This window comes from Schistocerca gregaria, chromosome 5, assembly GCF_023897955.1.
Source record: "Schistocerca gregaria isolate iqSchGreg1 chromosome 5, iqSchGreg1.2, whole genome shotgun sequence".
Lineage (NCBI taxonomy): Eukaryota > Metazoa > Arthropoda > Insecta > Orthoptera > Acrididae > Schistocerca > Schistocerca gregaria.
In genome coordinates, this window is record NC_064924.1 from 644,190,676 (window position 1) to 644,210,760 (window position 20,085).

A 20,085-nucleotide genomic window follows, 5' to 3' on the forward strand; every position below is an offset into this window, starting at 1 on the left:
ATTGCTAATTAATGACATTACACTTAGATCATGAGCCTAGGGATAGTGCCTTCCATGCGGAAGTATCACAGTACCTTTTTTCAACAGGACAATGATCGTCTACACACGGCACATGTCTCTATGAACTGTCTTCGTGGTGTTGAGGTACTCTAGCAAGATTCCCAGATCAGTCCTCGATAGAATGCATGCGGGGCCAGCTCGGACCTCAGCTCTGTCCCAGGACATATGAAGGACGAGTCACGACACTTGCGGCCCAGCTTGCCGCAGGAGAGGATACATCGTCTTCTGACACTCTTTCCAACTGAATCAGTGCATGCATCCATGCCAGAGGAGGTCCAACGTCTTACCGATAAGTGAGTCTATACTGCCAAGTTCTTTGTACTATTTAATCGATTTCGAATTCACTGGAATAACGTCACAATTATGTCACAAAATGAAGTTTTATTTTGTGTCCTCTTTCCCTTCCAGATGTTTCACTTTTTGTCAGGCAGTGTAGGTGAGTTGGAGAAATAAAAAAAATGTCTAACATTGGCTAAGGTTAATCAAAACATGCAATACAGAAAATTATTTGGCCTAGAGTTCAACAATGACATACTATCATGAGGAAACTTCAAAGATGAAGACAGGAACAGCTGGGTCTCAAGCGAGAAAACAAGGTCATAGCAAACAAATGAAGCAACATTGACACAGAGTAAGGCCAGCCAACGTTTCGAATTACTTTGCTCAATCCTAAATACGACTGCTCAGATAAAAAATAAATTACCATCATCATTTCATTTACTGCTGGTCTTTCCACTTTGGCTCCTGTCCTACAATTTCATTATTTAGAATATGAATGCTGAACGATTGATGTATATCTTCCTCACATATTATGTTTCTCTTTGCTCTACCTAAGGCGTAGATGCTACATTTTCCTTGCTTCGAGTCATGATCCAGCTCCATACACACTACAGATTACTTTGTAACAATGTCATATTTCATCATAGCTTGGATACTTAGCTTCTTTTGAGGGATTGTGCTCTATGTACTACATATTTTATTAAATTTATCGATTTTTTGTTTAATGTCAAATAAACCAAGTATCACAGGTTACAAACAAGGAATGTAATTCCAAACATCAGTTTCATTAATGGGTTTGTTACATGACAAACTAGCAGCAAACTTAGGATGATCCGTAGAATATCGTAGTATCTCTTACTCCACAAGATTCCACGTGAGTGCTTTTCCATTATTTCCTGAATTTCAAACAGAGCTTGTTGAAATGCATTACAGCAGTAAAGAAACTTTATCTAGAAGTCTGTAAGTGTAATGCGTGACTTACGCGATCCAGTAATGAATTTAGGATTTTTCACATCCTATGACAAACTTGAACATTTCAGAAATCATTCAAATAAATTGCATATTATGTATGTTACTACAAAGAGATCACTCATTAACAAAACCAGAAAGGACACGGAAACGAAATTTTATAAACTGATGGCAGCAACAGTGCCAGAGGATGGTTGCGAGGGCTGTGCTGTGAACAGAAGGTATACGAGAGTTACTGAAACAGCGGAGTCTAATTTCCTAAGCAGAACGGTTGGATACTTACTATGAGAGAAAATTAGAAAAGAAAATATCTGAACGGGATTATGAGGAAACAGAAGAATAAATAACAAGCGATACGTATAGCTTTTGCAAATAGAAGACAAAAGACCTGTGTACCGACTGGTGGGAGAGATGTTGGACGCCTGAGGAAGAAATGAGAAGTTTGATCATGAGATTCCTGTTTTATAAGAATTTTCGCATGCCCCATCGTGGAGATGGTGTGACAATGGTGAGCTTAAGTGTAGACGACAGTTTGTTTGGCGTTAAATAAACAAATAATGTTGTAAATAATTACTACCACATGAAATACTCTGTTCTGGCCGAATTATTATCACAAAGTAATGTGTTGATAATAACCTTAGGTCTGATTGAAAATTTTAACTGATACTTCCTGAAAACAAAACAACCCTGAGTTGAAATCAATTATAAAGTAAAAATGTAAATTCTTACATACTAATTTTGATGATAACTCACCACGTTATATGGTATTATATGGTAATATATAATTGTAGCCCATTTTAATGAACATGGCTGATTAAAAATGTTAGTAGACTTTGGATGAACTCGGTGAGGCTACGTAAATGTGAATAGTGTTAATTAATCGAAAGGAATAATATATAGTGATTTCACCTTACCTTTCATGAAAATAGGCAGCTGGGTGAGAAGCGTGTAAAACCCCCAGTTCTCTGTGAAGTTGGCAACGATGATGGCCCAGACAGGCATGGAAGTCAGGAAGCGACCCCAAGGATATGGCCCAACCTGGGGAGAAACTTCGCATCTCATGTATCTATTTCTGGCAAGAATTAAGATAGGTTATATTCCTACACTTCTGTGCAGAACACCACTTGACAAGGAACTCTTTGCAATTAATCCAGGACTGATAAGGACAGGATTCCGAGCAATGAAAGAATGACTGACAGAACTTGATTTTATTGTTTCGTCTTCAGATTTTATCATAGACAGCGTCCATTAATTGTTTCATAATTAAATCAAAGAAAAATTGTATATAAAGAAATAATTTTATTATTGTTCTATAAATTCAAAGAGAGATATGTATCAGCTTATGTAAGCTGTATCTTTGGAACGAATAGGCAAGTATTGCAGTTTTCAAAACTCCTTTGTTCAGTGGGGCAGTAATGTGACTGTCTTGGCGTTCTTAAGATGTGGCGATACTTGTTTTAAAATTTCTTTTTTGTTGTAGTTAAAACAATGAAAGCTCAGAAACTGCCCGTTGTTTATAGTGAGTGTTTAAAGGGTATTCTGAAAAAAATTGTAATTTCATTTGACGGTTTTCGGTTTTCGTTGGTTGCTTTTTTACAGGCCTAATTCAGTAACATTGCCTCGAATCACTTGGCTCAAATTTTAGTAACAACAATGAATTTCGTGAAGGTCGACTCGATCAAAATCGTTTTCTTCAAAAATTATCTGTTCTGTGAGCAACATGACTGCCTCACAAAAAAACGGAATCACTCACATGGAGAGGACGAAACTACAATGTTGAGAGAGTGTGTGATGTTATTTCAGTGATTAGACACTGAAGAGCGAAAGAAACTGGTAAACGTATCTAATATCGCGTTGGGCCCCCGCGAGCACGCAGAAGTGCGGCAACACGACTTGGCATGGACTAGACTAACGTCTGAAGTAGTGCCGGAGGAAACTGACACCATGAAATCTGCAGGGCTGTCCATAAATCCGTAAGAGTACCAGGGGGTGGAGACCTCTTCTGAACAGCACGTTGAAAGACATCCAAGATATGCTCCATAATGTTCATGTCGGGTGAGTTTGGAGGACAGTGGAAGTGTTTAAACTCAGATGAATGTCCCTGGAGCTACTATGTAACAATTCTGGACCTGTGGGTTGTCGCATTGTCCTGCTGGAAATGCCCAAGTCAGTTGGAATGCACAATGGACATGAATGGATGCTGGTGATCAGACAGATTGCTTACGTATGTGTCACCTCCCAGAGTCGCACCTAGACGTATCAGGGCTCCCATATCACTGAAACTGCACACGCCTGACGTCAATACAGGGCCTTCACCAGTTTTAACAATTCCCTGCGCACATGCAGGGTCCATGGATTCATGAAGTTCTATACCTGTGCACGTCCATCCGATCGATACAATTTGAACCGAGACTCTTTCGACCAGGCAACATGTTTCCAGTCATCAACAGTCCAGTGTCTGTGCTGACGGGTCCAGGCGAGGCGTAAAGCTTCGTGTCGTGCAGTCATCAAGGGTACACGAGTGGGCCTCTGGCTCCGAAAGCCCAAATCGATGATGTTTCGTTGAGGGATTGGCGCGTTGACCCTTGCTCATGGCCCAGTATTTAAATCTGCAGTAAATTTGCAGAAGGTTGCACTTCTGTCACGTTGAACGATTCTCTTCAGTCGCCGGCCAGAGTGGCCGAGCGGTTCTAGGCGCTTCAGTCTGGAACCGCGCGACCACTAAGGGCGCATGTTCGGATCCTGCCTCGGGCATGGATGTGTGTGATGTCATTAGGTTAGTTAGGTTTAAGTAGTTCTAAGATCTAGGGGACTAATGACCTCAGATGTTAAGTTCCATAGTGCTCAGAGCCATTTTCTCTTCAGTCGTCGTTGGTCCCGTTCTTGCAGGATCTGTTTCTGGCCGCAGCGATGTCGGAGGTTGATGCTTTACCAGATTTCTGGTAAATGAAATGATCGTATGTCATTTATTGACTGGGATATCCCCTTCGGGGTTAGGCCGCCGTATTGCAAGTCTATTTGGTTGACGCCACTTCGGCGACTTGCGTGTCAATGATGATGAAGGACACACAACACCCAGCCCGCTGCCGGGAATCGAACCTGGGCCCCCTTGCGTGGTAGGTGGTAATGCTACCGCTGCGCTACTGAGGCGGACAGAGGCTCTCCGATATTCACGGTGGGCTCGTGAAATGGTCGTACTGGAAAATCCCCACTTCACCGCAACCTCGCAGATGCTGTGTTCCATCGCTCGTACTCCTACTATAACACCACGTTCAAACTCACTCAAATGTTGATAACATGCCAGTGTACCAGTACTAGCCGATCTAACAACTGCGCCAGACACTTGCTGTCTTATATAGGCGTTGGCGACCGCAGCGCAGTATTCTGCTGTTTACATATCTCTGTGTTTGTATACCCATGCTTATATCAGCTTCTTACAGTCTGAAATCAGCCCACTTATCGGTGTGACATTGCACCCCGTCTAACCTGGTGGCATGCACTTATTCGGGTGGGAAGAGCGTCATTAATCTGCGCAAGCTGGCCCGCAAATCTTGTAACCTGTCCGTGGTATCCTGTATACTGGCCGTAAGACGGAGTTGACGTTGGAGCTGTCCCACATACGTGTTATCGGCTATAGATCTGGAGATGTTGCTGGCAACGGTAGTACCTCAAGGTGGAGCAGAGACGTCTCATGTGTGGAGGAGCCTAGTCCTATTGAAAGTGTTCGCGTGAGAGGTAACACCGGAGGAAGACACCTTTGGAGATAAGAGAACCACTTGTATGAACATCAAGAGCTCAGATGGAAACCCAGTTCTAAGCAAAGAAGGGAAAGCAGAAAGGTGGAAGGAGTATATAGAGGGTCTATACAAGGGCGATGTACTTGAGGACAATATTATGGAAATGGAAGAGGATGTAGATGAAGACGAAATGGGAGATACGATACTGCGTGAAGAGTTTGACAGAGCAATGAAAGACCTGAGTCGAAACAAGGCCCCCGGAGTAGACAACATTCCATTAGAACTACTGACGGCCTTGGGAGAGACAGTCCTGACAAAACTCTACCATCTGGTGAGCAAGATGTATGAAACTGGCGAAATACCCTCAGATTTAAAGAAGAATATAATAATTCCAATCCCAAAGAAAGCAGGTGTTGACAGATGTGAAAATTACCGGACAATCAGTTTAATAAGCCACAGCTGCAAAATACTAACACGAATTCTTTACAGACTAATGGAAAAACTAGTAGAAGCTGACCTCGGGGAAGGGCAGTTTGGATTCCGTAGAGATACTGGAACACGTGAGGCAATACTGACCTTACGACTTATCTTAGAAGAAAGATTAAGAAAAGGCAAACCTACGTTTCTAGCATTTATAGACTTAGAGAAAGCTTTTGACAATGTTGACTGTAATAATCTCTTTCAAATTCTAAAGGTGGCAGGGGTAAAATACAGGGAGCGAAAGGCTATTTACAATTTGTACAGAAACCAGATGGCAGTTATAAGAGTCGAGGGGCATGAAAGGGAAGCAGTGGATGGGAAGGGAGTGAGACAGGGTTGTAGCCTCTCCCCGATGTTATTCAATCTGTATATTGAGCAAGCAATAAAGGAAACAAAAGAAAAATTCAGAGTAGGTATTAAAATTCAAGGAGAAGAAATAATAACTTGAGGTTCGCCGATGACATTGTAATTCTGTCAGTGACAGCAAAGGACTTGGAAGAGCAGTTGAACGGAATGGACAGTGTCTTGAGAGGAGTATATAAGATGAACATCAATAAAAGCAAAACCAGAATTATGGAATGTAGGCGAATTGAATCGCTTGATGCTGTGGGAATTAGGTTAGGAAATGAGACGCTTAAAGTAGTAAATGAGTTTTGCTATGTGGGGAGAAAAATAACTGATGATGGTCGAAGTAGAGAGGATATAAAATGTAGACTGGCAATGGCAAGGAAAACGTTTCTGAAGAAGAGAAATTTGTTAACATCGAGTATAGATTTAAGTGTCAGGAAGTCGTTTCTGAAAGTATTTGTATGGAGTGTAGCCATGTATGGAAGTGAAACATGGACGATAAATAGTTTAGACAAGAAGAGAAAAGAAGCTTTCGAAATGTGGTGCTACAGAAGAATGCTGAAGATTAGATGGGTAGATCACATAACTAATGAGGAGCTATTGAATAGGATTGGGGAAAAGAGAAGTTTGTGGCACAACTTGACCAGAAGAAGGGATCGGTTGGTAGGGCATGTTCTGAGGCATCAAGGGATCACCAATTTAGTATTGGAGGGCAGCGTAGAGGGTTAAAATCGTAGAAGGAGACCAAGAGATGAATACACCAAGCAGATTCGGAAGGATGTAGGTTGCAGTAGGTACTGGGAGATGAAGAAGCTTGCACAGGATAGAGTAGCATGGAGAGCTGCATCAAACCAGTCTCAGGACTGAAGACACAACAACAACAACAACAACAACACCAAGACACCAGGAGTATCCGTGCCTCTCCAAAACACTGAAAGAATGAAACTTCTCCCATGGTCGCTATTATATCATCCGCAATTTTTCGCTGAACACAGTGCAACGCCATTCATGAGCAGTCCTTGGTTCCTATTCGTAGAATCAATCGAAAGGCAGCTGTTTGTAGTGTGGAGTGTACTACAGTCTATGCGCTGGACCGTAATTCCCTAGTCCGGCTGATGTACGTCTCCGCCCAACTGTATGGGATGACACAGAATATTGCAGGGAGCTATTACTTGTTCTCGGAAGGCATGCGCAGATGTCAAGTGGTAACGAAGTGTTTGGCGGACAATACGGTGGTCCTCGCTTGTGGCGGTCAGACGTTGATGACGAGTATGCCCTACGACACATACGAGTAGATCATACGGCCTGTGCGAACAGCAAGACGGGTATACCAAGAGTAATCACAACAACAGCGAAAACTAGTGTTGTGGAATACTGTGCTGAGCCTGGTAACACGTTAGTGTTGCACATTGTAACTGTTTAGAATGTTTCTAATGTTATTTATGCGATGCACAATTCAAATTAGTGTTGGTAACAGACAAAATACTCTACAGATGTTGTGTGAGCGGATATAAGGGATATTATCCGACGGGACTAAAAGTGCAAGTTTTTTTCATTTACGAAGGAATAGCAGTTATTAGAAAAATGGAAACACGCTATCTCAAGGGAAAATTCACTATCAGCGAAACAACAAAGGTAATTCATTTAAATTCATTTTTGTTTCTACTGTAGTATGACGTTAATAATGTGAAACCTAACCTTAAATTTATACATAACTTGGCACTTAATGTCCTAACGTTTTGCCGGTACTGTGTTATTGTTATTTCCTTTAATCTATCTTAAATTTTTTACATAGCTGCTGAAGACCAAGCGTGTATTGTGCCCACTGATCTAGATGTAAGGATTTAATCCCTGCGGGTTCCCCATTTTGCTTTTCTTCGAATGTTTGAATATGTTGTCATTGAAGTCACAGACGTTACAAGACATTAAACGCCAATTCCTTATTCAGTCATGCGTGGAACATTTATCTGCGAATTTTTGCTTAAGACTTGTTATTGTTTCCTGTTCAGTTTTAGTTGTTTGCTTGCCTGAAAGTGAAGCCTGATACGACGTGCTCCACGTAACGTGTTTAGAGAGATGGTTCTGTTGTTGATTTAGAGCAGTACGTATGTGCGGGTTATTACTATGTCAACCGAGTTGCTCGTAGAAATTTAATAAAATGCTTTGTTTAGCAGATGCTGGATTAGTGTTTCAACAGACTAACGGTAAGCCTCTCCAGTCTCAGTGGAAAGGAAGGCAGGAAAAACAGAGATTTTCGTCTTGTCATCAAGTGATTAGAGAAGGGTCTCTATTTTGACGTTTTATTATTTGGTCATTACAGAATAACAACCCTGCTTTTTCAATAATGTCACATGGGAAAGAACAGATAGCCTAATATAAATGGCTGGACACCGAGGACGTTAAGGTAGATCAACTAATAGTTCATTAAGAACACCGGAAAAACTCAGAATTTACTAGTACGAAACTTTCTAAAAAACTATTTTAGACTAGTTGCTCTCTAACTAAGCCATCTTTCTCGTTACAAGTTCTGGATTTCCAGGACCAAAAGAAATAATTTAGTATATTAGTGTATGAAATAGTTGATGTAAGAGTTTCTGTTGTTATTGATTATGTCACTAGAAATATAATATTTAGCCAGAAAAAAAACTTTTCTAGAAGCGCCTATCAGTAGAAACTGTACTTGGGTGGTAAAGGTTCTTTGTGGGTGGGCTACTCAGCGCACAGGCCTTCTTAATCTAGGTGGTGTTGGTGTGCCTACTCTCACGTTCCCATGCAGTCAACATCGTCCATGCATGTCACATCCGAATGGTCCACAGTTCTTATACTCAACGATTTAACCAGCCGGCTAAATAGAGACCCGCAGTGAGGTTCGTTTTGCCGGCCGGGCTGGCGAAGCGGTTCTAGGCGCTACAGTCTGGAACCGCGCGACCGCTACGGTCGCAGGTTCGAATCCTGCCTCGGTCATGGATGTGTCTGATGTCCTTAGGTTAGTTAGGTTTAAGTAGTTCTACGTTCTAGGGGACTGATGACCACAGTAGTTAAGTCCCATAGTGCTCAGAGTCATTTGAACCATTTTGAGGTTCCTTTCGAACTCTGTCAGGTGCTGATGACAACGTTTCACACGAGTACACGTCATTTCCGGGTCCTTCACACTGGTCACGAAATACCTGGCGCTGTTCGCGCCCCTTGCATACTCTACCAGGCCGGATAACAATGCTAAACATGAACAACGCTAATGCATTGTGCTGGCTGTATTGCCTGTCACAAAGTATTGCTGCTCTAATCATTTATATTCCCTGCCTATGGTGCGTACTTGTACAAATTCACAATGAAATCCGAATAATTCCCCTGGGTGCTTCTCTTTTTTTTAAGGTAGTGTACATTCGATTTCGGTAAATATTTAGTTGTAAAATAGATCAGTATCCGATGGGTCCATATAATTCGATGGAAGCTCAAAAACAGACTATTATTGCTTGTTGTAAGAAAATCCGCAATAAATTCAACATAGAAATTTACAACCGATTGAGGTGGCGCAGTGATTAGCACAATGGACTCGGATTCGAAGGGACGACGGTTCAAACCCCCATCCTGCTATCCTGATTTGGATTTTCCCTAATTTCCCTAAATGGCTTCAGGCAAATGCCGTGATGGTTCCTCTCAAAGGGTACGGCCGACTTCCTTCCCCGTACTTCCCTAGTACGATGGGGTCTATGACCTCGTTGTTTGGTACCCTCCCCCAAATCAACCAACCAACCAGAAACTGCAGTATCGGTAAACAATATCAGAACAGTAGACGTATCTTGGATATATTAGTACCAACCAGGAAACAAGCAGCAGTTGAACTATTTCAGTGTTTCAAGGTGAATTGAAACCAACAAAACTGGTTCGTCCAGGAAGCGGTTGAAAGAAAGCCTCGCTTGTTTTATTGATTTTACTGGACATGTCTCCATCACTGCCTTAGACGATCAAACAGCAGTTAATGCTGATAGGTAAACAACCAGTTTGAAAGCTGGCTGTTACATCTGCAACTCTTCAGATTTAATTTGCTACTTTCACTATTCAATGTTTTCAAGTATTAGTTACCGCAGGCTCACTGCAAAGCTGCAGTTCTGTGAGTAGTTTATCGATTGTGAATAACGTAAGTAATCTTTAAGTCAATCCGTAGAGTGGAAATATCTCTGAAGTGAGCATTCAGATGCGCAGAATTGACTTTGTGTTGTCAATACACATTGCACCGTGGTCACAGTAGGTTTTCCCGTATTGCGTCCTGTAAATTTTGAATGTCATTATATTCCCACAATACACACAGATTTCCTTCGTAGGTGCTGTAGAATTGGTATATGCGTTTTGTACACACCAGACACCATAACAATTTAGATTTGATACTTGGAATAATCTGGATTCTTATCTTTGCACAGCAAAACAAACGGCCATCACGTCAGAGCACCATCACGTCAGCGTGTATTTACACTCTCCGTCATGTCACACCACTTTAGTTTGCTTAGCCTGTAAGTGGGCTGCTTCTACGTTGGCAGCGCTGTTTAGCGCTCTGCATTGGATCTCTGACTGCGCTTTCTTTGTAAGAGACTCTGTGATTGATTGGACTCGTTGGAAGTTAATCGCCAGTAGTGTTGGGCAGGTGGAAGTTAGTCGCCAGCAGTGATGGTAGTACTGGTTGGGAGGTGAACAGCCAGCAGTGATGGATGTTAGATGTGAGAAGTTAGCATTGATGGAGGGTAAATAGAGATCTGACGTATTAGCGTAGGCTAACCACCAGTACATGTTCGACTTGGAGATTTAATATTGTTCATGAGTATATACCTTTGTACTAGATGTCAATGACGATTTATATTCGTGTCTGAACTGGATGTCACATTATCAAGGTAAAAAAATACGTTATTTGGTTTGTAACAACATCTTTCCTTTGCTAACCACATGGCAACAAGTAGTTAGTCGCTTTAGTAGTTTGAATCTTTTGTTTAGTTGGCAGTATTGACGCTCGCTGTATTGCAGTAGTTCGCGTAATGAAGACTTTTGTGAGGTAAGTGCTTAATGAAATGTATATGCTAGGATATTGTGGGTCTCAGTCGTTCAGAAATTGAAGGACAGCCACACTCATTTAAATAAAGAAGTTTCAAGCCTCATACTGAATGGCGAAAGTGAGGTTATGAGTCACCATCCGTAATATAAAAAGTCGGAATATAGGATGGGAATTAAGGAACTAGCGACGACAAAGTTTATTAACGTCTAAAGCAAACTTCAGAACGTATGTTCTTGATCAGTTTTACGGTCAAGTGCTGGGAACTGTTGCCTTGAGCATCGCCATTACTGGTCCTGCACCCGGTGTTACGGTTTGGTGTGGTGTGGCACTGCATTCCACTACCGCACCTCCTAGTACACCTTGCCAGTACATTAACCGGCCAGCGTTACATCTCTAAAGTGTTGGAGCCTGTTGTCCTCCCATTCCTTGGGGGCTTGACGACGACCACATTGCAACAGGATAATCAGAACATCGCCATTTCAGACCCTCGACATATACTTACCACCGAAAATATGTACATTCAAACATAACATAGATATTTTTTTGCACTACTAATAACATCCCATATTACTCCAACTCCCCACACCATTACAGAGCCTCCACCAGCTTGAACTGTTCCCTGCTGACATGCAGGTTGTCTCCATACCCGAACACGTCCATACGTTCGATACAATTTGAAACGAGACTCGTCAGACCAGGTAACATGTTTCCAGTCATCAACAGCTCAATGTCGGTGCTGACGGGGCCAGGCGAGGCGTAATGCTTTGTGACACCAGTCATCAAGGGTACACGAGCCCATATAGATGATGTTTCATTGAAAGTTTCGCACGTTGACATTTGTTGACATTTATTGATGGCCCAGCATTGAAATCTGCACCAGTTTGCGGAAGGATTGCACTTCAGTCACGATGAACGATTCTCTGCAGTCGCCATTGGTCCCCGTTTTTCAGGATCTTTTCCAGCCGTAGCAGTGCCGGGGATCTGATGTTTTATCGGGTTCCTGATAATTACGGTACACACGTGAAATGGTGGTACTTCATCGCTAGCTCGGAAACTGTGTGCCCTATTGCTCGTGGGGCGACTATAACACCACTTCAAACTCACTCACATATTCATAACCTGCCTTCGTAGCAGCAGTAACCGATCTAACAATTGCGCCAGGCACCTGTCGTCTTATAAAGGCGTTGCCGACATCAGGACCATATTCTGCCTGTTTACATATCTCTGTATTTGAATACGCATGACTATACCACTTTCTTTGACGCTTCATTGTATAATTTCCTACTCTGTTTTTCAGCAGAGTCGTCGTTTAATGTGATAGTCTTAAGCCTGCTTGTATGCAGGCATGGTACCACTCTGCTGGTAGATGTCGGTGCCAGCGTCTTGCTGCGTAAATAACCTCGCCATCGTTCCCGTACTGCTTCCTGCAGAGTGCTCCCTTCAATGGGTGAAACAGATGGAAGTCGGAAGGTGCGAGATCCGGGCAGTAGAGTGGATGAGGAAAAACAGTCAATTGTAGTTTTATGATTGCAGGTACTAGTAGATGGGAACAATGGCAGGAGGGTGTCCACAATGAGGAAATCAAAGAAAAACTGGGAATGAACTCTATAGATGTAGCAGTCAGGGCGAACAGGCTTAGATGGTGGGAGAAGCAAGGTTACCCAAGAGACTCATGAGTTCAGCAGTAGAGGGTAGGAGGAGTCGGGGCAGACCAAGGAGAAGGTACCTGGATTCGGTTAAGAATGATTTTGAAATAATAGGTTTAACATCAGAAGAGGCACCAATGTTAGCACTCAATAGGGGATCATGGAGGAATTTTATAAGGGGGCTGTGCTCCAGACTGAACGCTGAAAGGCATAATCAGTCTTAAATGATGATGATGATGTAGTTTTATGAGGTCCTCTGGAGTGCGCAGGCTTGCGTGAGGCTTTGCATTATCTTGGAAAAGAAGTTAATTTGCATTTTTGTAACGGCCTACACGCTGAAGTCGCGTCTTCAGTTATCTCAGGCTGTATGCGACTGGCCAGTACGTGGGAGTTCGGACATGTTAGCGCGACCTTGCTGCGATGATGACAAAGGCCTCGGCCTACGACTCACTGTGCTTTTGTTCACTGCCAGGTCTCTGTAGACATTCTGCAAGCGCCTATGAATATCTGCGATGGTCTGGTTTATCGTCAACAGAAACTCAATGACAGCTCTCTGCTTGGAAAGCGCCTCCGTTACAGGAGCCACATTGAAGGCTGCGTATAGGTCCTCTGCCTATACGAACTTCATGAAACATGAAGCTAAATCGCATCGAAGCGAAATCGATTAATCTACGGTGTCACAAGAAATTAAACATTCTTTCAACCGAAATTGACTGAGAAAAAAATTTATTACCTTACTTATTGCAGTCCCTCGTACTCGGTTGCATTAATTGCAATATGTTTCACGAATCACTAGCTAATTAGCTTCAGTCACATGCAGTAATTGTAATTAAGGGGGGTAGGACGTCAAACGGGCCGACTTGGAGCAGGAGAGGCACCACAGGACATGTTACTTTCCACTGTCTACACTTTTACAAATAAACTTGTATAAAAACAGCATGACAAGTAAGGATTCAGGATTCATACTCATAGCAGTGGAAATTTATGAATTTATTTGTAAAAGTATAGACATAGTAATTAAAATGTCCTGTGGTGACTCTCCTGCTCCAAGTCGGCACTTTTGACGTCCCACACCCCTTAAAATGTCAATTGGACCTGTAAGAGTGAAATACGTGCGGCTGTTCAACACCGCCGGCAGAGCCACGGGCTCCGTGAGACACTGACAGCGTCGCGGGACCAGCTTGATCCGTGACCGCCCAGTGTTATTCAAATTCAGAAAGCACGCTTTCGTTGCAAGTGTCTGAAAGGATCCTGGAAAGGACTCACCTGCGTGTTGGGGTGATCGCCTACAGCTTCGCTGATATACTTGCACTCCCTTGGGTCGATTCGGGAGTCGAACTCTGGACCACGCCTGACCAGCAGTGCCCACGCCAGGTACCAGAGCATCCCGACAGCGCCTGCAACATCCAACAGCATTCGTGATCAGAAAAGACTCGATTCATCACGAAGGGTGGGTAACATCACGCTGCAGTTAGTAGGAACGTGGCATTCCAAATGTTTATCATATTATTCCACTTGTGTTTCACTTGCAAAATAAATAAATAAAAAATATTGAAAAACAAAAAAAATCTACATTTGAAAGAATTTAGAAAGATAGGAACCACATAAAGTAATCCTTTACTTTTATTTCATTTCATCTTTTTGTGGCTTACAAACTCTAGATTATTGAACTCTAGATTATTTTATTATGGCTATATCCCACTTCCTACAGACAGAAGTTTTTTTTTTTTTGCTTCCCATGGGTACCCCTTGACATTTTTTCGAAACGTATTTGTATTTTGTATTTTAACAATTTCTGCCTCGCCTTATTTGAGCCCTTAGAGTAATTCCTGCTTTCTGTATGAGGCTTGATTTTTGCAACCTGACCTATAATACCTCGGCATAGAACCTTTGGCACGGTATCCATAAACTCTTCGTACTATAACTTTCCTTTCTTGACACGTGCCATCCTCATTACTTTCTGAAATCAAGGGCTGACGCAAACACCAGCTGCATTCCTCGTGTTTTGACAGCTGCCTATAGTCTGAGTAGGTGCCAGGACACCAACCGCCGTGGGGTTCAACTGAAGCCCGTGTCTGAATACAAGAAGATACATGAAACCTGAGAACTAACAGAAACTGCTTTAGGACTGACTTTAAATGCCAGGGTGATATCTAACAAACTGTGTGGAGTGGGTAAGAAGTTTGGACGAGCTGTTGTATATTCCGTAGTTGTCGGAGTTATACGTTAGCTCTGACGAGTGGCGCAAAACGAAGGAAAATTCGGGCCCATCTTGAAGCTGCCTAACCTCTTTGAACTGTTTGACGTCTTTGGATCTCCTTCTGCCTTCAGCCCAGACGACAATTCAATCGCTGAGCGGTCGACATGTCGCTCTCAGTTTTCGCAATAATTACGCTTCACTAAACTGCTCAACGACCATTGGTGGTATATTAACGCAACAATTTTAAGGGGCCCACATAGAACAGTGGTTGTCACTCAATCTTCCAAGCAAATTCAAATGCTATGAGATATACTATAAAATTGTTTGTTTTCCTTGTTTAGTTCAAAATACGAATTAATAACTTAATTGTTTGTTTGACTACATGTTGTTCCTTATTACAGTTGTTCCTTCGTGTAATCTGTCCCAACTCCATAAATTTGGTAGTTGCTGATTCACCTTCAGTTGCCTGGCAACCAACTATCACCATAGGCCGATATGTCAAGAATGCCAATACATTTGTTTCCCACCTTGGTGCCTGCAAAACAAACCACTATATAATTTTACACCAAATCTCATTTGCTCGTTTAAACTTGACATAATTTGTCTGGTAAGTCTGCAGTCGTCTATTGCCATACGTGCCCAATAATCAGACTGGTCTTTTCTACATTGTGTCGTCCGAAATCTTTCCACTTTCTTCCCGATTATAGTTGTCTTCATTCCTTCTCCGTAAAAACTCTCATTTTTGTCCCTTCTATCCTAAGACCCTTCTTAAAATTCTAATTTCCTTCTTTCTGTAGTGTATATTTCGTCTGATATAAGAATTAGCGGAGATTATCCAGGACAAAGACCTCCTACTTAGATTACTGCACTGCAGTGTTGGACTTCGTTATTGACAGAGGGGTATTTCAAGAAATTTAAGCATTTTTCAGTTTCATGATTATTTTTTCATTGTCTTACATGTTTAATAAATTAATATAATTCAAGCAGAGTGCTTAATTTTTTTAACTATATCATTTTTTACGTTAATTACCGCTATCGATTCGTTTTCTTAATATAAATTTCGAGTCTAAAATCACTATTTTAGTACCTGTTCGTAGTCAAGTGTGACACAAAAAAATTCATGAAGTGTAGGAGTGTCATCAGGAAATACGAATCAGCTCATGCTTACCTCCCTAAATACAGATTGTAATCCGACTTCGATATGTAATCCATCTCCTTGCCTATTCTTGTTACCCACGAAACACAATCTAGCACCACGTACTTTAATTGTAATGAACGGTTTCAACAACATTAGGCTATCTTCAGAACTAAAAACGTTGAGAGGAAGGTACGTATCACAGGAGTCTACTGGTACGCTTCGTGTTTTTGACAAGACACATCAGATGACGGCGATGATAACTACAATTCTTTCAACATTTAAGCTCTAAGGATGGGTTAGATCAAACGAAATCGGTCACTGCAATAAAAATTCATGGACTGTTCCTTTGTTCATTGTTCTTATTATCTTTACAAAGATATAATTGTAATCACACACAAATTGTTATAGTTAATTGCTAGGCTATCTCCCCTTGAATTTCTCATTTGCCATGCTATGTGCCAGAGTTTGAATAAATATCTTTATGCAACGCTTCCGTGATGGTATGTAGTTACACTATATGTAAAGTATCATCCTCTTCTTTTGAAACCGGCAAATGTTATTCCAAAGATTTTATTTCATATTACTCACTATCTCCCGCATTATTGTCTTAGAACTTAAAACTGATTCAAGAGAGAATTTTTTTCTGAAGCTACGAAGATATTGTCTTGCTTACTTGGCTGGTATCGACTCTATCGTATCTGGACAGCTGTGGATTTTTTGTTATACATCTGCAAGGAGGGAGGAAATGAGAGACTAAATGCAGCATAAGAGTTTTGTTATTTGGGCAGTAAAATAACTGCTGATAGCCGAGGTAGAGATACTTTCAAATGTAGTCTGGCAACAGCAAGAAAATCATTTCTGAAAAAGAGTATTTGTTAATATCAGGTTACGGGTTAGCAAACCTTTCCTGAAGGTGTTTGTCTGAAGTGTAGCCTAGTTCTAAAGTAGAACGTGGATGATAAGCAGTTCAGACAGGACGTGAACAGAAGCTTTTGAAATGACGTGGTAAATAGTAATGCAGAATATTAAAAGATAGATACAATAACAAATGAGCAAGTACAAAAAAAAAATATGGCACAACTTGACCAAAAGAAGAGCTCGGATGATAGGACAGATTTTGAGACATCAAGAAATCGTGAATTTAGTATTGGTGGGAAGGGTGTGTGTGGGGCTGGTCGTGGGTGGAGGAGTAAAAATTGTAGAGGAAAGCAAAGGAATGTATATAGTAAGGAGGTTCAAACGGATGTGGGTTGCGATAGACATAGAGATGAAGAGGCTTGCACAGGATAGATTTGCATGAAGAGCTGCATCAAACCAGTCTTTGGACTGAAGACAGCATCAACAACTAAGGGGAGACAAGTTTGCAGTTGTTTGCACTATATAACCGCCCATTTTGAGTACTGTCAGGCAATGTCAAACTGCCTTCAACCTGAATATTGGTTTGTATGCTACGCTCCTTTATTACACATGGTCCTATTGAAGGCGGTGTTTTTTTTTCTGCCTATGACGTTTATCTTACTCACCCAGCCGTAGGGTAATCTACAGTTTAACTGGATTCTAAACCACTGTGGAAGTTGGGATTTGTCACATATGCAAACAATTTTCAAGGAGTAAAACGACAATAAACGACACAGAAAAAACCTACCTTATGAGAAAAGAAGCCAGCTAAGACGATGAAATTATTTGAATGGGACGCAAATCGGTAGATGTGATGTACATGTACAGGAAATCAAATGATCACAGTATTAAAAAAAATTGGATGATTTATTTAAGAGAAAGAACTTCGCAAATTGAGCAAGTCAATAACTCGTTGGTCCACCTCTGATCCTTACGCAATTAGTTGTTCGGCTTGGCATTGATTGATAGAGTTGATGGATATCCTCCTGAGGGGTATTGTGCCAAATTCTGTCCAACTGGCGCGTTAGACGGTCAAAATCCCGAGCTGGCTGGAGGTTGCTGCCCATAACGCTCCGAAAGGTCTCAGCTGGGGAGAGGTCCAGCGACTTTGCTGGCCAGCATAGGATTTGGCAAGAACAAGGACAATCAGTAGAAACCCTCGCCCTGTGCGGGACGGCATCATCTTATGAAGTGAAAGCCCAGGGTGGCTTGCCACAGAGGGCAACGAGGCCGGGCGCTGGATATCGCCGACGAATCTCTGTGCTGTAAGGGCGCTGCGGATGTCAATGAAAGGGGTTCTGCTATGAGAAGAAATGGCAGGCCAGGCGATCACTCTAGGTCGTCGGGTCGTATGGCGAGCGACAGTCTAGTCGGTATGTCACCACTGTCTGGGTCGTCTCCATATAAGTCTTCTGCCTGGAACCTCATTGACTGACGTAGAATTGCTTTCACTGACGAGTCCCACTAAGAACTGAACTGTGACGACCAGTGAAGAAGTGCTGGAGATGCTCTGGAGAGCAGTGGGATACCAACCTTCCTGTCGCCCACCATAAGATCTGACAAGCAGGAGTGGGGGTGAGGGGTGCCATATCTTTTCATAACAGGACCCATTTGGTTCTCATCGAGGCACCCTCACAACACGGCGGTACGTCAACGATATTCCACATCTACGTCTACATACATACTCCGCAATCCACCATACGGAGCGTGGCGGAGGGTACCCCGTACCACAACTAGCATCTTCTCTCCTGTTCCACTCCCAAACAGAACGAGGGAAAAATGACTGCCTATATGCCTCTGTACGAGCCCTAATCTCTCTTATCTTATCTTTGTTGTCTTTCCGCGAAATATAAGTTGGCGGCAGTAAAATTGTACTGCAGTCAGCCTCAAATGCTGGTTCTCGAAATTTCCTCAGTAGCGATTCACGAAAAGAGCGTCTTCATTCCTCGAGAGACTCCCACCCGAATTCCTGAAGCATTTCCGTAACACTCGCGTGATGATCAAACCTACCAGTAACAAATCTAGCAGCCCGCCTCTGAATTGCTTCTACGTTCTCCCTCAATCCGATCTGATAGGGATCCCAAACGCTTGAGCAGTACTCAGGAATAGGTCGTATTAGTGTTTCATAAGCGGTCTCCTTTACAGATGAGCACATCTTCCCAAAATTCCACCAATGAACCGAAGACGACTATCCGCCTTCCCCACAACTGCTATTACATGCTTGTCCCACTTCACATCGGTCTGAAATGTTACGCCCAAATATTTAATTGACATGACTGTGCCATGCGCTACACTACTAATGGAGTATTCAAACGTTACAGGATTCTTTTTCCTATTCATCTGCATTAACTTACATTTATCTATATTTAGAGTTAGCTGCCATTCTTTACACCAATCACAAATCCTGTCCAAGTCATCTTGTATCCTCCTACAGTCACTCAACGACGACCCCTTCCCGTACACCACAGCATCATCAGCAAACAGCCGCACATTGCTATCCATCCCATGCAAAAGATCATTTATGTAGATACAAAACAACAGCGGACCTACCACACTTCCTGGGGCACTCCAGATGATACCCTCACCTCCGATGAACAATAACCACCGAGGACAACGTACTGGGTTCTATTACTGAAGAAGTCTTCGAGCCACTCACATACTTGGGAACCAATCCCATATGCTCGTACCTTAGGACACCCTTCATCCATGGTTTGCAAGATATCATGTGAAAAAAGGGCGAGTTGCGTTTCACAGGAGCGATGCTTTCTAAAGCCGTGCTGATGCATGGATAGCAACTTCTCTGTCTCAAGGAAATTCATTATATTCGAACTGAGAATATGTTCGAGAATCCTGCAACAAACCGATGTTAAGGATATCGTTCTATCTTTGCTATAAGAATGGTTTCCGTTGTCTGTGACACTGAAACGTGTAGGTTTGTTGACTCTGATCACTTTTACTTTCTTATCTGGTATGGGAATGTATTTTAGGCCAACTCTGTGCATCCATAAAAAATGTTCTAAGCGAAGAAACGGTCTGTGATGTCACCTCTCGAACTTCATGTAGGCCGTTGTTCAGGTGTTCCAAAACTGTAAAGGTGTCGTCCCTATACACAGATTCCACTATGGGATTCGTTGTCGACAACATTGTCTCAGTCAGAAGAAGCAACAACATTCGTTCACTGAACACTAGGTGGGGAAACGATATACATTTCTCTGACACATTCTAATGTATTTTACAGGAAGGTGTGCACTACTCAGCAGATTTCATTTTTGATAGGCTTTCAGTAGACA

General features: G+C 42.2%; 1 protein-coding gene across 2 annotated transcripts in view; it reads right to left on the reverse strand.

The window, feature by feature from the left end:
* Window positions 1–20,085, reverse strand: part of LOC126272465 (vesicular glutamate transporter 1-like) — a 155,772-nt gene that overhangs the window by 42,580 nt on the left and 93,107 nt on the right. For both annotated transcript variants that reach the window (XM_049975343.1, XM_049975342.1), the window contains exons 6-7: window positions 13,827–13,957; window positions 2,223–2,346 (exon numbers count right to left, since the gene is read on the reverse strand). In XM_049975343.1, coding sequence (XP_049831300.1) covers window positions 2,223–2,346; window positions 13,827–13,957 — 255 coding nt within the window. The remainder of the gene's footprint in view (window positions 1–2,222; window positions 2,347–13,826; window positions 13,958–20,085) is intronic.